Here is a 17,672-nt window from a genome sequence, read left to right as displayed (position 1 = left end):
CCTGAATTTTGACGTGCTTTTTTTGTGCTAGATTTTTTTTTTTTTTTTTTTTTAAGTTCTTGTCCTCATTTTAGCTGTGTTTGAAAGGAGAATGTATTTGAGAAGTTGTTTCTATCTGAATTGTGTGGGTTTTCGTGTTTGATATTGTTATTTCTTTGAGAGGAAGGACCTGTCTAGTCTGGCATTCTGGTGAACAGAGCTGAAAGTGGCTTTTGGAACACTGCTTTCCTGCTAGAACCATATGACCTTTTAAATAGAAAATAACTGAGGTAGAAACTCCATTTCTAGAAACGTGAGTCTCTCAGAAGCACGTAGATGTTTGAATCAATCTTCATCCTTCTATTGTGACACAGCTACCGTAGCCAGTTCTGATTTGTCTATTGTATTTACACAGTGAGACTCCTGCCCGTACTTCTGGAATTACCTATCTCAGCTGCCCAGCCTGCCACTTCCACTGTTCTACAGGAGCTGACAGTGTGCCCAGGTGGCCAAAAAGGCCGATGACATCCTGGCCTGCATCAGAACTAGTGGGGCCAGCAAGCCTAGGGAAGTGATTGTCCCCTTGTGTGTGGCACAGGTGAGGACTGCACCTTGAATGTGATGTTCATGTTTGGGTCCCTCACTACAAGAAGGATATTGAGATGCTAAAATATAGGCTAATTAAGATTGGAAAAGACCACTGAGATCATGTAATTAAACCATCAGCCTATCACCACCATGCCCACTAAATCATATTACTCAGTGCCTCGGAGTGCTAGTGCACAAACAAGTCCAGAAACTGGCAAAGGGACTAGAAAACAAAGATTAGGAGCAGCTGAGAGAACTGGGGCTAGGGGAGGCCTAATCATTGCCTACAGCTACCTGGCAGCAGGTTGCAGCAAGAAGGGTGTTAGTCCCTTTTCTCAAATGACAAATGACAGGGTACGAGAAAATAGTCGCAAGTTGCAACAGGGGAGGCTTCGATTGGGTGTGAGAAAGGAATTCTTCATAGAGAGGATGTTCAAGCATTAGCGCCAATAAAGCAGTGGAGTTGCCGTTCCTGGAGGTATTTAAGAGATCTGTGGATGTGATACTAAAGCACATGGTTTAGTGATGGCACTTGTTGAGTCAGGTTGGTGGCTGGATGTGATGATCTTGAAGGTCTTTTCCAACCTAGATGATTCTGTACTTTAAGAGAATCTTGAGGAATCGCGAGCACAAGTTGCTAAGAACTCTAGCCTAGAGCATGCCCAGCAGAAGAGCAGTGAATGGTCTTGGAGACTAGTTTCACCTAATTTAGGGGCAGAACACTTTTAAACACTGACTTGACGAAAACTGTTCACACGATCAGTTTACTGTCTTTTTACAAGACATGTTCACAAGCTTCTTCCTTTTTAATTCAGTCTAATTGGGTTCTTAAATCCTCCTGTTTAGTGAGGTCTGAAGCAACCTAAATCACACCTTTAAAATTCTTTGACACACTAACATCAGAACTGAATACTTCTTCTGAAGTATGGCTACTGATATCTAAGCACACCTGAAATCTGCACTTATGTTGAAGTCATCTGTTCTCACTTGTCTTTGTTCATCTGCAGGAAATTCTTAATTTTCCTACAAAAACGAAGCATAGTTGAGCACACTTTCTTAAGTATTTATTCTCTGAACTGCCCTCACTGAGCCTAGATAAGACCGTTTGCTAGTTGCTGTTACTTTAGCTTTTGGAATATGACCTTTATAGGATCATCTTTAGAAACTCAGATTAATATACTTCCATGCTTTTGTACTGACTCTAAACTTTTATTCCCCTTCTATGCTTTGCTTAATTTTTTTCTTTGTCTCCGAGAAACTGAATGGCATATGCTGTTTATGTGCAAGGTAGCTATATTTAGCTGGAAACATTTGGGAATATTCTTTTTTTGCTTTTAGCAGTTTGTTAGGGAAAACCTGGAGAGTTCCATTTTTCCCATGATGAAACTGCTCAGTAAGGCTTTTTTTTTTTTTTTTTTTTTTCTTTTAAATAAAGAAATAAAAAAGGGAGAAAGTGGGGTGGAGTGGCATGGGAATGTGACTGAAGAATCTCCTGATGTAAATGCCTACATTAAAGCTCTTTTAAGGTATTTGAGTAATAAATCTATGACCAGAAAAAAATAATCCTGTTTTATGAAATGACTGAATTGTGGGTTTATTTCTACAAATGTTCTGAGAAACCTTGTAAGTAGTTCCGTGTGATTCTGTTCTCAAACATATAGATATGGGCTATAGCTTTTGAGATGAGAAATTCTTACTGGGAGGGCAGTCTGCTGCCTGAGTGTGCCTATGTTCTGTATTGACCAGGTAAAACAGATGCTTGCAGCAGAGCCCAGGGTTTTGGTGCATTGGTTCTCTCTTTTTGCTGTCTCTGCTATATTGAGAAAGTTCTTTCACCTCAAAGGTTTTAGGTTGTGTTTTTCTACTTAATTTGTGCTACACCCTGTAAGGTGTGGTTGGAGAGGCAGCAGGGCTGCCCTCTGAACCTTAGGTACGACACAACAGCCTATAGACTGTCGCTGGTAAGAGCGCTTCTTGAAGGCTTTGTGTCAGGCAGTGTTTCCTACTGAGGTGAAATTTGGGCGGGTAACAGCGGTGCGTGTGCTGAGAAGGGAAAAGTTGAGGCTTATTTGCATATTTGGACCTTAGACTTAGGAAATGACAGCACTGGGCAGTAAGCTAGTTTTAATAGTAAACTGCCTGTGGTGCTGCTGTGCTCAGCTGCAGTGAAGGATGTTGATCTTTTGCTGATGTGTCTTCTGCATTTTTGACTTCCCTATACAGAATGGCCGAGCACAGAACTATTAGAACTGTTTATCATTTCATAGTGTTTCCTAAATAAAGGAGAGCAAAGGATCTTACTTAGATTACAGGATAGCACATGCAATAAATTTCATTATGCTGTTTGGTGTGAATACATTTAAATTTGACCACATATTTCATTGATTTACGTTCCTTGTTAGAAGGTGAACTTCCAAGCAACAGTGAGATTCTTTTTCCCAGCTCTGTTTCCTGGAGCTACACAATGTGTTTCAGTTGCTAGTTTTGTAAAATGTATGTTCTTCATAGTGGAGTCTCTTCACCAGCGTTCAGTCAGCTTATCTTAAAGGCACGATTTTATTTTTCAATATATGCAAATGAAAATGCCTTTTTCTTCTTGTTCAACAGTGCTGGTATCTTATATCGATAAAGACTCAATCTACAGGGCTAACAAATTATTACTGGTGCTTTCAGAAAAAGAAGATGTTAGAATTGTACAGGATTTTAAGCTCTTCTGTAGGATGAGACTGCATCTTAACAACTTACTGCACATCAGCACTGTGGGAATGGAAGCAGGTGATTTGGTGTACAGTCAGCTACAGCATTACAGTTGGTGGCTGAGTACAGCTGCTTGTCCTGAAAGCCATCAGTGTATTTCTTTTTCTTTTTTAAGTACATAGATAGAGAAATCCATAATGGAAGATCTTTCCGTTTCAGTCATGTTGTGAGTGGTGTTTCATCACTGCTTTTACTTAGGTTTCAGTTAAAATAAATAAATAAAATGGGAATGTTAAAATGAAATAACTAGTTATAATAATTATGGTAATTTCAGAATGCATTTTAAATCAAGGAACTTTGCTTTCATGTGCATACACTTACATGTATTGTGTACGTGTTTGTAAATGAAAAGAAACCTGGTCTCCATCTTCCTGTTGACATCAAACAATCTTCTGATATGCAAATCCTGCAATAGGGAGAACAGATACACAGGGTTTGTTTGGATTCAGTCCAAGACTGAGAAAATTATATTTAAACACGTGATTTATATTCTTTGCCTCATTTAAATGAAAATGCATTTTGAAATAATCCCTGTAACTAGCACCACTTTGGTGAAATGTTGTGATCCTTTGTACGACTGATGCATTTTACAACAGCTACTTTAGAAACGCTTTTCTTGTACTCGTGCCCGTCTCCGTAATGTGCAGATGTGGCTGTCAGCTTCTCAGTGGCACACTTTAACGTTGTATATGAAAATATTTTTATTTTCCCAGGGTAATAAATGTTTGTCGTATCAACTTAGGGTGTGTGGGATTGTGACGTGTGTATACAAGCTATTAATGTACATGTGAGTGTTTTTATTTCCGTGTAAGTTAACTAATGCTGTTTGTATATTTTCTTTGTCTGCGTACAATCTGTTAGAATAAGGATTCTGTTGAATAAATGACAAAGCGAGCAACAGTTTACCAATCTTATCACCTTTAGCTGCACAAATTACAATGACCAAACTTACATGAGGTAGTGCTGTCTGAATTCCAGGTTTTCAGTAGGCGTTTTTGGCGGTCTGTATTACTTCAGTTGCTGAGCATTATATCTGAAGATGTGTGTGGCAGAGCATAATTGCACTTCCTGTAAGTTCTAGTGGGCTGTTGAACTGTTACCAATTACTGGTGATGGTGGTTCATACGGGATGGGAAATATTTGAACAAGAGTTGGATTGCAGTGGAATTTTCAGAAATGATTGGTACTCCTTTCTATTTCAGCGCTAGATAACCTCATTTGCTCTAATGTGATCTTTCTGTGATTGTGCGCCACCATTATTTTTCTGCCATTTGGGAGACACAGAAATGGAAGTTGGTGTGAGGAAATATTTCATTCAGGAGGTTCTGTGCACCTCCCTTTGTATCAGACCTTTGTTCTGTGGTCACTCAGTGCTGGGCTGTTCGGGTCGCATTTCATTCTGCATTGAGAATTGTTGCATGCCACACAAATACTGTTATTAACTGGTCCTGAATGTGGAGGGCTGGGGGAGCAGCAGTTCCATTCTGCTGATGGCAGTTATGGTTATATGTGTTTACTGATTCTGAATGTGTAGACTGATGAAAGATGCTTTAATACTGAGGGAAAAATCTGTCAGTAAACCTTTTAAATTGCTTTTGTACTTGATTTTTAGATAAAGGATTTTATACTTTTATTTGTTCAGCTGCTTTATGCAATCTTAAATTCTGATATTCGCTATCTTTTTTTCTTTAAGCATTTTAAGAAACAGAAGAGGTTGATTCCTGAAAGAACTGTCTGGAAGTACTTTGTCCAGCTTTGCAGTGCGTTGGAGCATATGCATTCTCGTCGTGTTATGCATAGAGGTAATACAGGATCAAAGACTTGTCTTAACTAAGCCTTTTACAGTGTGGGGAATTAAGCTGGTTCTATGCAAGTTACACTGAATAAAATCACAGTGGAATCATCATCATCAGCTGACACAATGTATGTTTTTGTAATGTTTTGTAAGGAACAGCCAAGTGTGGCAGAAGTCATGCGTTTCCTTGGCTGTGGTGGGCATTTGTTTGCAGCAGCAGCTTGTGATACTCAGCGTTCAAAATTGGTGCTGGTTCTGTAACTAATGGAAACCTTACTGCTGCTGCCTCTTCCCTTGCTCAGTTCATTTTCCTGGTTCATGTTGTCTGTCCTCCTCTGTTTGCCAGTTCTCTCCTAAGTATACTTACCTGCATTCTCAAATAGCTATTCATCCTTTCTTTTCACCTCTTCCACCTTTATTTTTAATTTTTCTTGGAAAGGTGTTTACCTCCTGCTCTGCATCCTTCCAGTGATGTATTGGTCTTTCTTCCTTACCTGCTGGATTATGTGCAGGCACAAGCATTTTCCCCCTCTTCTCTGCTCCTCTCTGATCTTTCTGGTCTCTGTGTCAAGTAGTGTGTCCCAGCAGCTCCTAGTTGTCAGTTGTCCCTGTCAGGTTCTTAATCACTTTTACCCATTGTAAGCCTCTGGATGGCTGTCTGTCTCCTCCGTATGTTGTCTTCATTTTGCTTTCTAAGCCCAAGTCAAAGAAAACAAATTGTAGTATAGCGGGTTCTCAGATGTTCTTTTTTTTTAATTTGCCTTGGAAGTCCTTCTGTTTGTGACATACAAGCTGTGTATGGACTTGAGGTAAAATTATATGTCCTTACTTGGTGGCTTCCTTCTCCTGGGATGCAGATAGCTGCCTAAAAGCCCTGTCCTTCTATCACTGCTGAGCTGCATCACTTGCAGCCAAAGTTGCTGTACCTTTTAGCAAGATGAACGTAGATGCACAGGACCTCCCTCCCCAGATGGCTTTCCCTTGTGGTTCAGATGGCTTTCCCTTGTGGTTCAGATGGCTTTCCCTTGTGGTTCTTCTGTTCTTCCCTGTTCATTTGTATGGGTATCTGCAAGTGCAAATTTTAGAGGGGGGATGTAAAGCTGTAGATTCTTTCTGTAAGTTACAGCTATCTTTCTCTAATGCTTTTATGACTAAAATAGTTCGCTTGAGTTTATTTCAGCTCAAAATAAGAGTTTCTTTAAACTGAAATACTACCTCTAGATTTTCTTGCAAATCTATAGATAATTATACATCAAAACCAGAAATGTTTTAAACTCGAGCTGATGTCTTTATTGACCTGTTTTGCCTAGCATGGCTTAAAGTCCTGAAAATTAAGTCAGGGAGTTTAACAAAATTTCTTGTCTTCCTTTCTAAATCTGAGAACTTTACCACTTTAGAAACTTGGAGTGCTGGCATTTGAAGGGTTATTAACACTCACTTTAACTACACCTATATCTTATGCAAACTGCAATGTCCTCGCTCTTCCATGATTTTAAGTTGTGAGCTGCAGTGTGTTGTGCCTATGAGCTTGGTAAGAGCTAAGGACACTTGCCAAACAAGCATGGGGCTTATTTAGGAGACTGGCAGGGTGGTAGTTTAGTTAAAAATCATAGAATAAAAATCTTTGCTCTTGTCTCTAGAGGATTAGATGAAAACTTAAAGAGAATATTGCTTGTAAAAAACAAAAAAAACCAAAAAACAAAAAAACCAACTGTCTGGGGAATACATCATTATTTTTCTTTGTTTCTACTTGATTAGCCCAATTCCACTGAAGAATTCAAATAAACATTCTCCAGAGTATATCTTTTTATTTTTTTTAATTTATTGTTAATGTTGGCTGTTAAAGAGTATCAGTGAATTCCTTTGTTCAGTTAAATAACATCTTGCTGCTGCAGATAATCTGGTGAAAGTGACAAAAAAAATGTTCATGGAAACATTTTCTTCTGTGATTTTGATCAAAATGAGAGTTTTTCTGGTTCTAATGGAGTTCATTGAATAAAGTTTACACAACTTACTCGTGTATGTTTCTGTGTTTATCGGGTGGGTTCTGTTATCGTTTGTTAGTTTTGGATTTTAATATTTTTCATTTTCTTAAATGTTTTGCTTGTGTGCTGTTTGGACAATTAAAATTATCATTGTGAAATTGGGAATAAGAGATTCAGTTTTTCTGAGCAGCACTGTCAAACAGTGTTGTCTGTACTGAAAGATGTCATTCAGCTTATTATCGATAGAGCGATAGCTTTTTCTGCTACTTCATAGTGTTAAAGTTCTATTTGTATTTATTTATTTCAGATATAAAGCCAGCTAATGTGTTCATTACAGCTACGGGAGTAGTAAAGCTTGGAGATCTTGGGCTTGGCCGATTTTTCAGTTCCAAAACCACAGCTGCTCATTCTTTAGGTAAGCTTTTCTGAGGGGCAGGTGGAGAAAAGGTGGATTTTGATATGGTGAAAATGCTGTGGCCATTCGTCTGAGAGGAGAAAAAAAGGTGTTAGATGCAGCTAATGCTATCTAAAAAACTAGAATGCGCAGAGATGTTAAATACAGGAAAGCTGTAATACTGAGGTGCTGTCATTTTCAGGCAAACAGTTATTTCTATTTGTTTGAATCATGTAAAGTAATTTCTGCCTCAAAACAAGTCTCCATTTCAGTAGCATTTTTTAAGAAATGATAGCAAAAAATAAAATCAATAATACGTGTTCCTTTGATTTGAGGGAACTTTAATCTGATGAAAAGAATGTGGTAATTGCTTATGCTTGTATATTGTATGGATAGCACTGAAGGCATGTTGGTGATGTGATTGGAAAGATCAGGAAGAGGAGCACCTGCTAACTTAAAAGAAATAAAAATGTATAATAGGTAACTTCCAAATGTCTGCAGAAATTGACTGAATATTTACTGATCAGCTTGGCAAAAAGTCCAGTGCATAATGCCTTCTTATTTTCTTCCTTCTTATCCTTACAAACTTAAGAATGACACGTGGAAAGACTACTATTCTAATTTTTACAGGTACTGTATGTTGTTATTTTTGTTAGGGTAATTCTTAAAAAATATTTCAAGATGGAGTTCCTCAATTTATGCTAAATAAGTTGAGAAGAGTGCTGAATTGAACTTTATGACCTATAATGATTTTTGAAAGGGAGAAATTAAATTTTTATAACTATCCAAAAGGTTTCTGAAATGCCAAATTTATTCTTTGTGTTGCGCGCACACAGACACACACACACACACACACACACACACACACACACACACACATGCAAAAACCCTCAAACAAACACTCCATTTTCCAAGCAAAAATTTAATTGAAGTTGTTGTATCTTTCGAATAACGTATGAGAGCATTTGGGGTCTGGAATGGCTTCCGAGAAAGAAATCTTTGACAGATGCTTTAAATACAGTGAATGAACAAGTGATGGAATCTAACAGGTTTCCTTAATTTAAGATCCTGTTCTCTTCTGGAGTAGCAGCATCTTTTTAGGTTTAATGTTTACAGTCTGCTTACTGTAGTTTTGTAGCATCTTTAGCTTTTTGTCCCTGCGCTGCTTGCTTAATGATTGCTGAATTCAACCTTGGACACTGACTGCAGAGGGTGTGAAATGAACTTCCAGACGCAGGAAGAGCAGCGCTATGGGTGGTAGTGTCTATAATTGTTTCCTGATCGTTTTAAAAGACATGGAGGCAGACAGAAGACCTTATCAACAGTGGAATACAGATAGGTATAATCAAATCAGATGCAGCTCAGTGAGACTTTTCTAACAAATGGAGGTGATTATTCAGTGATTAGGCTTTTGGTTATTTTTGTTTCACGAAAGTGCATGATGAGGCAGATATCTGTTCTTGGCTTTCTTAAACTTTAGTTAATAATTGCAGTCTCTGTTTTAAGTCCATCAGAGGCCCCACAAAAAATTGTTTGTTCAGATGCTGATCATTCTCATTAGACTATGAAATACCATTTCTGTAGTTAAAATGTACCATATTTATTTTTATCTTTTAATTGAACAATATTCAACTAGTCCAAGTTACCAATACAATACGGAATAAAGAGGATTGATGTTCACCATGTTTGTACCACATCTGAGATGGAGGTGATGCTTATGTTAACAACCATAGTTGTTTTAGAAAGGAATTTTTACAAAAAGGTTTTTCCTACTTGCCCATCTTCCAGGAGGTCTTTGGGCATGCCTTTATGCCTTCCAGTTTTTCTCTGCGTGGTCTGTTCCAATATTGTTGTAGTTCAAACAAGGTCTGAATGGGTCTGAAGTGAAGCTTTAACAAATGTGCCATCTTCCATTAACTGGAGAAGAGGTAAAGAGGCAGAGAAGAAGCATCGAGCCTAGGCAGGAAATGTTTGGGTTTCACATAAAAGTTCAGATCCAACACTAAAGATCGTGGATGAATCTGTGGCACAATGCATGATGGAGAAAGTGCTGCTGCTGTTTGTGCTACTCTGACAGGTTGGTGGCTGTCACTGGCTGCAGTTCTTATTTGTATATAGTTGGGCTCCTTCTACTGCCTGTTAATGAAACAAGGGCATTAAGAGCAGCATGAAGAGGGAACTGCTCTTGTACTGCATTTTGCAGGCACCTGAAAATCCTAATGGAGGTAGAATTCAGCGTGAGGTTAGGAGTGCTAGACTTGTTCTGAGGTAGAAGTCAGGAAGTTCAGGAGGAACCATCTGCTTCAACCATGGCTTATTTTGGCCTGTTGCAGGGGAGCGGTTGCAAAGAAGAGAGGTTGTTTAAAAAAAAAAACAATCTGAAACCACCCAAATATGTTAAAACTCATCTCTTGTGAATACAGGATCCATTGATATAGGGAGGGAGCTGGGAGAAACAAGCAAACAACAACAAAAGCCATTGTTTCCTAATGTTGTGTTCTGCCTCTTGGTAGAGGAACTATTATATTTACCTTTTCCTCATCTCTTTTCCCATTTTCCCCCTAATTATGAGCCAGTATAAGAATTCAGCCTAGAAGAAAGGTTTTGTTGAGCTGTAACTTAGGTTACAATGGATACAGTCACACTGATTTGTAATGTCACTTAGAGAGACTGTTCTTTCAAATTATTTTCTCATGCAGTTTCTGATGCTGGTTTTCCTGAAATGTCTTCCGAAGCTGCATCTTTGTACAGTTCCATAAACCTTTGGTGCACAGAAAATAGTGAATTACAAACATGTGTAGCACTTCATACTTGTTTACTGGCTTTATAAAAATTTCAGTAGCAAACTAGATTCGGGCTTTCAGAAATAAAGAAATGTACTAAAATTTTCATTAGCTTCAGCTTCTCACTGCTAATTATGAATAATACTGGTTAATTAAAATACTTGCTGATAATCTGTTTGATTCAGATGAGGAAAAAATAAAACCTGAACTGGACAGTGTTTGTCAGCGTTCTTAACTCTTTCTGTACAGCCTACCAAAACAGTCTGTTATGGCTTGTGTGTACCTTGTTAATAATAAAAATAATAAAAATCTTTCCTATGAAAATGCCGAGGAAATGAAGATGTTTAGTATTGTTGATTTGTTACGAGCTTGACAAGTTCCTTAGCTTCAGAAATCATTACATGGAAAGTAGTGTCAGGAAGAGAATCCAAGTAAGAAAGAAACATACAGTAAGTCGTGTCCTTACACCTTTCTCCATGATTGTGGGTTTTTGTTGTGGGTTTCTTTTGTGGCTGAATGCCAGGCCTTATGCCCTTTGAAACTGCAATCCTCAGGGCAGTTTATGGAATTACTTGAAAAGTGTAGCTTTTAATTTTGTTAAGCATTCAGTGGATCTAAAAATAGTCCATATTTAAGTGGTTCACTTTATAGGGGAAAAAAAAAGAATCAGTTCTCTGGTGTGATAGTGTTAGATGACTGCACAGTATGCTGTCACTACTGCCATGATGTGAATACCTTCTTGCAGGGCAGAGAGACAGATGTCCCAGATAATCCTCTTAACGTCATTGAAAACGACGATCAGTGGCTTGGCAACTTGTCATTTCTATAGTACCTGTGTCAATAGCATAGAACTATGTAGGTTGTTCTGAAAGTAGTTCATATTTATGGCTGTCCCGCTGTTGAAACTCACCACCCCCTGCCTCACTGCTCTCACATCCTGCTTGGTCTCCAGACGTGTTCAGTAAATGTCAGTGAATGCTGATGGGTTCCCTGTGTAGAATTCAGCGGCACACCTTTGCTTCATAAGCACTTCCATGTCGGGCACCATTTTGTCTGACTGCTGCTCTGCTGCCATCTGTCACACTGCAACAGTATGTAATGGAACATTGGTGAGAAGATCTGACCTCTGTTGCCATGCCACCAACATGAGCCAGTGTAATAAAAGAAGAGGCATTACTTTAGGATCAGCCCTTATGTGATATGAGAAATTTAATTGTAAACGCATGCAAGATATTGGGAATAAAAAGCAACAACAGACCAACCGCCTTGTAAAAATATTAGGAACTGTTCTTATGTGTGGACCTCTAACTCAGCAGAGCGGTCAAAGCCTACTGAGGTGGTGGCATGCAGCACCATTTAGCTGTGAAGCTCAGTTTCATATTCTAAGCCACACTGTTTTGACAACTTGCACCATCTTTGTGCAGGAGCACTAGCAGGGGACATCTCCAGCTGAAGCATCACATTAAGAAGCTGTATTAAAAAAGCCCCTATTTTACGTACAAAAACCTGAGGTCTCCTACTGTAATCTGAAAACTGAAGATGAGCTGTTGTGATGTTGTAGTTCTGCACTATAAAATAATCCAGTAATGATTTCTATAGTTGGATTATTTGCATAATATAGGCTAGGTTGCAAAACTGCTTTGGATTAGTGCACTATTTTAGACCTCATATCTGTGGTTGAAAAAGAGCTTTAAGTGCACTTTGCCTGCCCAGGGAGGTGGTGGAGTCGCCGTCCCTGGCAGTGTTCAAGAGGCGCCTGGATGAGGAGCTACGAGATCTGGTTTAGTGCTTGTGGTACTAATAGGAATGGGAGGGTGGTTGGACTGGATGATCTTGCAGGTCATTTCCAACCTTGTGATTCTGTGATTTAAAAGCCTACTTTATCTATGTTTAAAGAAGAAAAAAAAAGAATGTATTATAAAATGCCTGTGACTTCCAGGACATGAAGTTTTGATTATTATGTTTTATTTATGTTTTGATTACTGAAATTAGTTTTTTTCCGTCCATTCAACTGAAGTCTTGTTTTGCAGTTCTGTCAAATCACTGCAGTAACTCTTGTGGTTTTCAGCCCCCTTCCTGAACTCAGATATGTTCTCCAATGAGCAAAATTTCATTATTAAGGACAATGGAGCTTATCTAGTGAACATCTTCTGAATCAGCTGTTGCACTGCATTGTATAAATAATATTAGCATGTGCTGGACAGATTTTTCTCCCAATTAAAAAAAGTTTGATAGTATTTGGAGCCAGTTGCTGTATTTGTTTCACCTCCTCAACGCATTTATTTTTCAAGTGAACACAGTCTCCTTTAACTGAGATGTTAGAATCAAGCGTTCATGCAGGTGATAGGCTGTTTGTCATAACTCCCTTGTTCATAAATGTTTATTTGCCTCTGATTGCTCATATTCAGCTTCCTTGTCCCTCATAACCGCTGTTTCTGTTATATCCCCCATCTCAATAACAGTAGGCTTACATCAAGAAACATTTCTTGAGATCGGGAGCATCTTTAAAGGCAGGGAGCAGCAGGGTCTGAGGAAGCAGTTCATCTGGTCATTTTCAAGATGACATTTCAAACCGGTAGTTTATTCGAGATGCAGAAATGCAGTAAACAGAGTATTAAAGTTTGCAGGTTTCTTTTTTAGAAGCATCGGCACCTTACTGTGTTACCTCTTCTTTTTCTGTCTGTGATCCCACTTGTTTCTTCAGATCACTAAAGAAAATTACATCTTTACTGTATAGTAATACTGTATTTTACTTAACAGGAAAAAGAACAACCCACAACAATGATTGAGGAAGGAAAAATAGCATGTAATGAAATGAAGTGGTCGCTTGCACTTCATACTCAGATTGCTTGCTGTTCTGAGGCGTTGTAATGCCTTCAGTAATTCCTGACTGTCAGAGTAACAAATCTTTTGTGCCGTGTTCTCTTCAAAGCAGTTCACAAGTAGTAATGATGTCTAGATCTTCAGGTTGTTTTTGTGGTTTCAGTGGCTACGTAACTGTGATTTCTATTCCTTTCACTTGTTGGTCATTGGGGGCTTCAGGTTGTGTTGCAGTTAAGGTGTTACACTAGGCTAAACGCTGTAAAATGATAGCATTTGTTCAGCCTTTTCACTATCATCAATCTTTCACAGTCAGATCAGACCCCTAATGTATCAGCAGGCTTCCCAGAGCTACTGGTTAAAATTACCTTTGCTTTTGGTAAGCTCTGAACCTTCAAACCTTCGTGTTTTCAGCTGCCCCCTGTGGATCGTGTGAAGCCTCTTTCTGGCACATTACTCACTGCCAGTTCCTGGCTGATGGCTCAGCGCAAGGAAGGCACTACTTCTGTAACCAGTTAGGAACCAGATTACTGTTACATTTGTTCTTTATTAGAGGAATTCTGCCAGGAAAGCATCTGAATACACTAAATTGTGCATTAATTAATAGGTGCAGAATGCAGCAAAAAATTTTCAAAGGTTCCCAGGCTTACAAGTCCCTGGAGGAGGAAAAGCAAGATTTCCAGGGAGCAGTACAGTACAGACTGCAAAGCTGTGAAAGCTGTATGAAGCCAAATGTGATTTAATTAGTTTCCAGTTTAAAGGTAGCTGTCATTAAACATCTCTTAAACTCCCATTGCTGATAAGTTGGAATAGCTGAGTGCTTTGTTTTGCTTTTAGATGCTCTGGAGCTATATTAGTGTTGCAAACTATCCATCCCAATGGCTGTTCTTTCAGTGGGAGAGTGCCATCTCTCTAGACTGTTTGCCTGTAGATAAATGCTAGAATCCCCCGAGAGTGGATGGTTTTGCAGCACTCCATCAGTTTGAGTTGCCATTCCCCACTCTTCCTTGTTTTAAGCTCTTGATGTCCCTTGGTCTCAGCCAGCAGCTGTGCAGCTCGGCCTCGCCAACACAACTTGAGGTTGCGATACCCCTGCTCTCCTGGGACTTGCATCCTCTACTTGTATAGGTTTATGGAGCCAAGTCAGCACTAGGGTGCAGTGCATGAGCTCTGTCCCTGCCTTTGTGCTGCAAGATCAGTTCTCAATGACTCTTTCACCAGTGTGCTGTGAGGGGTGTCAGTTGAAGTTGCAGCTTTCCAGCAGCAGTGGGCAGGGCTGTGGGAAGATGGCTTTGCATTTCCCAGGCTGAGCTGGGGAAGTTGTTTGTTTGCTTTTTAGTTTTCCTGCTCTGTTTCCCCTGAGAAAGTGTAGTATGCTTTGAGATGTCAGCCTTTATAAACAGTAGGATCTGTTGTCAAAACCGTGATCTTTTGGAAATGATTAGAATATAGTTATTAGTCTGATTAAAGCTCTAGTCAGATCATTCGGATTTCGAACTATTACAGATTCATTACATGTCATTCACCTTGAGTTAAATTCTGACTAGATGAGGCTAATTCAGAAACTTGTGAAGATTGGAATCCTCATAATGTGTGTTAAATAGAACAATGCGAGGTTATAGCATTTGTTTCTGTACGTTGCAGTAAGAGTGTTGATGTTAATTGCTGGCTGTGTTGCCAGGTGGTAAATTGGGAAATAAGGTCAATTTGTACCGAGTTCACTTGGATTTCAACATCAAGATTTGGTGCCTATGGAAATATTCCACAGAATATTAAAACCTGTGTAGCTGTATTCTTTTTGCTTTTGGAGAGTAGTTTGTTTTTTGGAGATGGATATAGGGAGAATGTTTAGAGACCGTGTGTGAAAGCTGCCACCCAGGTAATTTGTCACAACTTCTTAAAAATTATTTTTGTGCTGATCTGTTACATAAGAAACCAAAGCTCATATTTTGAGGTGTTTTTTTTTTTGAGAACTGAAACATTTGTCACCATTTCTGTTTTTCAGGTAGCTTGTGGCACAGCTGGGTAGGGGCTAATAAAAATCAGGGGGAGAGCTGTCCTGCAGCATCTAATGGAGATGTGCTCTGAGACAGCGCGAGGAAACGCTGCTTTTCAAGAGCAGCCCGTGTGCCCCTGCGGCCTGCAGCTCTGAGGCAGGATTATGCCAGGGCAGCCACGGGCTGAGGAGATGGAAATGCCTTGCAGAGCATGCATCTGTGGCAGGTGGCCAAGTTGCTTCTCAGCCCCTCGGCTTCTGCTGGCCCCCAGGTTTTCCGGCCTTTCTCTTTGGGATGCTGGACGTCTGGATTTCAGGGCTCGGTTTCAGATATTCAAGTTAAGCTGTGCTTAGTAGTTTCAAAAGCAGCCTTTTCTGGTTTATATATTCTCCAAAGGAAAAAAAAATCGAAGCCTGTGGAAGAGAATTTCTAGCTGCTCTCATTTCTAGCGAGCGCCAATGGGTTCAAGGGGAGTGAGGCAGGGAGGTGTGTGTACTATGCATCTTCCTGGGAGAAAATCCTCACTCTGGAAACTTTTCATGCTTCTTTAAAGGTATAACTTGTAAGTATTCTGCAACTGAACAATTCTGAGAATGAGATATCTGTAGTGAAAGTAAAGCTCCATTGGATGAAATTCCAGTCTAATTTGTGGGTATTTCCACCAACTGAAGAGTTGTCATTATGAGCTGAAATTGCACGTGTACTAAAATGAAAACTATGCAAGATAATTAAAAAAAAAACCCTACTTTCTCAATCAGGAAAACCATTTACTGTTATATAACAAATTTTTATTCAAAAATACTTGTGGTTTTTATTGCAGTTGGTACACCTTATTATATGTCTCCGGAGAGAATACATGAAAATGGTTACAACTTCAAATCTGACATCTGGTCTCTGGGCTGCCTGCTGTATGAGGTAATATTGATAATAGAGTGAACGTAATAAGACTTTCCCCCCTGCACCCTTCCCCAGTATACTGAATGCTGTTATAAGATCTATTTTTTTACTGCTGAGAAAAGTATATAGTATTCTAAAAAAGATGTTTGTCAGCTCTTAAATATCTGCCTTAATAATGAGAATTCTTATGGTAACTTCTACATATGAAATACTAGATTTGTGTATTATTAGAGACTGTCCTTTGGCTGGGCTTGCTACAAAGATTTTTTTAGCCATTTCTTTGGGTATAACTGAAGGGTTAAGAAGTGAATAACGACAAGCAGATGTAAAAATTCTTTTAGATGCTTTCAGTGGGCTGTGTGGATTTTATGGTCTGGGTAATAATGCTTTGAATAATAGTGGGATTGACTTAACTATGCAACTAATGCTTTTGAAAGCTAACGTGTAATTTTTTTTTTAACGATTTGAAACCTAAGTAAAGAAATGAAAAATCGCGTAGGCTACTGTAGTTATATCTGCTAACTTGAATTAACTTTGGAGTTACTTTCGCTGTGCAAAAATCAGTGTTTTTTTCCTAACTACTTCTTCCCGTATAGCTAAACCAGAAGTATGGGGTAATTCCTCCACTAGCACAGTTGAGGTTGGTGGGTGACGCTTCCATAATTATAAATGGTGTTATATTCGTTACCTTCTGGGGAAATGAATATATAGGGCAAAGGCAAATAGAGCAAAATGTGAAGAACTGGTAGGCTTCTAAGGCAACTACGTCTTCAGAGTACTTGCGTGTCATTTGTTGATCAGAAGGGCGAATAGCCATACTGCAGTCCTGAAGAGTTTACCGATCCGTGTGTGGCTGTTGCCTGTAGATCTCTGGGACGATCTGCAAGAGTTAAGTGTCACACTTGCCCAAGCGCTGGTGAGTTAAAATCAGGTACATAATTCTGTGTTCAGGTTCCCCAGCTCTGACAGTGCAACTGCCATTGTCATGTTCCACTTTATACACTTGCACAAGTAAGAAGACTAAAGGTAGCACAGAAGTGAATGAGGATTTTTAAGTATTGCTACAGGTTTTTCCCCTCAATGGTTTCAACGTTGTTTTTGTTCTAATCTAGAAGGAAGTGAAAATCTCAGGGAATAAATTACATATGATAAGCATGTTTTAGGGTTATTATTTTCTTCTGCATTCCATGAAATTTTGTGGAACTGCTGGACAGAAATCAGTACTCGTTTTCTGAAATTTCTTTTTATTTTTCCCATGTTTTTTATTTGATGCTGGATAGACCATGTTAAAAACCTATGTAAAAATGAATTTGTTCTTTGATCTAGAGAATAATTTCAAAATAACTAAATATCTTAATTTTATTTGCTAGTTCAACATTTCAAATACCTTTCTGTTCTTATTTTTTGATGTTTCATCAGGGTGGCATTTAAGTTGACGTGGTACTTTTTTTCTTTAAGAATAGAACAATTAGAATTCCTATTGATACGTGTTGTGTAATTATAATATATGGCAGTGTCTAATACTACAGATCTTTATTATGTTCTTAAAATTTTTTGGGATATATTTATCCTGTTTAGTTCTACAGTACCCCAGATTTTATTTATTTTGTTTTGATGTTTATCACTGAGGTGTAATTTTGAAATTCAGGTAAACTAATCTCAATGCATGCTTAATTT

The 17,672-nt window shown here is 38.8% G+C and overlaps 1 protein-coding gene across 4 annotated transcripts in view; it reads left to right on the top strand.

Annotated features, from left to right (window-relative positions):
* NEK7 (NIMA related kinase 7) overlaps positions 1–17,672 on the top strand; it is a 71,224-nt gene that overhangs the window by 34,124 nt on the left and 19,428 nt on the right. For all 4 annotated transcript variants that reach the window (XR_007377076.1, XM_048945254.1, XM_048945255.1 and 1 more), the window contains 3 exons: positions 5,018–5,126; positions 7,412–7,519; positions 15,919–16,013. Coding sequence is in view for 3 of the 4 variants with exons in the window: in XM_048945254.1 (XP_048801211.1) it covers positions 5,018–5,126; positions 7,412–7,519; positions 15,919–16,013 (312 nt within the window). In the remaining variant the exon portion in view is untranslated. The remainder of the gene's footprint in view (positions 1–5,017; positions 5,127–7,411; positions 7,520–15,918; positions 16,014–17,672) is intronic.

The sequence above is a fragment of the Lagopus muta genome, chromosome 5, assembly GCF_023343835.1.
Source record: "Lagopus muta isolate bLagMut1 chromosome 5, bLagMut1 primary, whole genome shotgun sequence".
Taxonomy (NCBI): domain Eukaryota; kingdom Metazoa; phylum Chordata; class Aves; order Galliformes; family Phasianidae; genus Lagopus; species Lagopus muta.
This window is presented reverse-complemented; position numbering and strand designations above follow the sequence as displayed.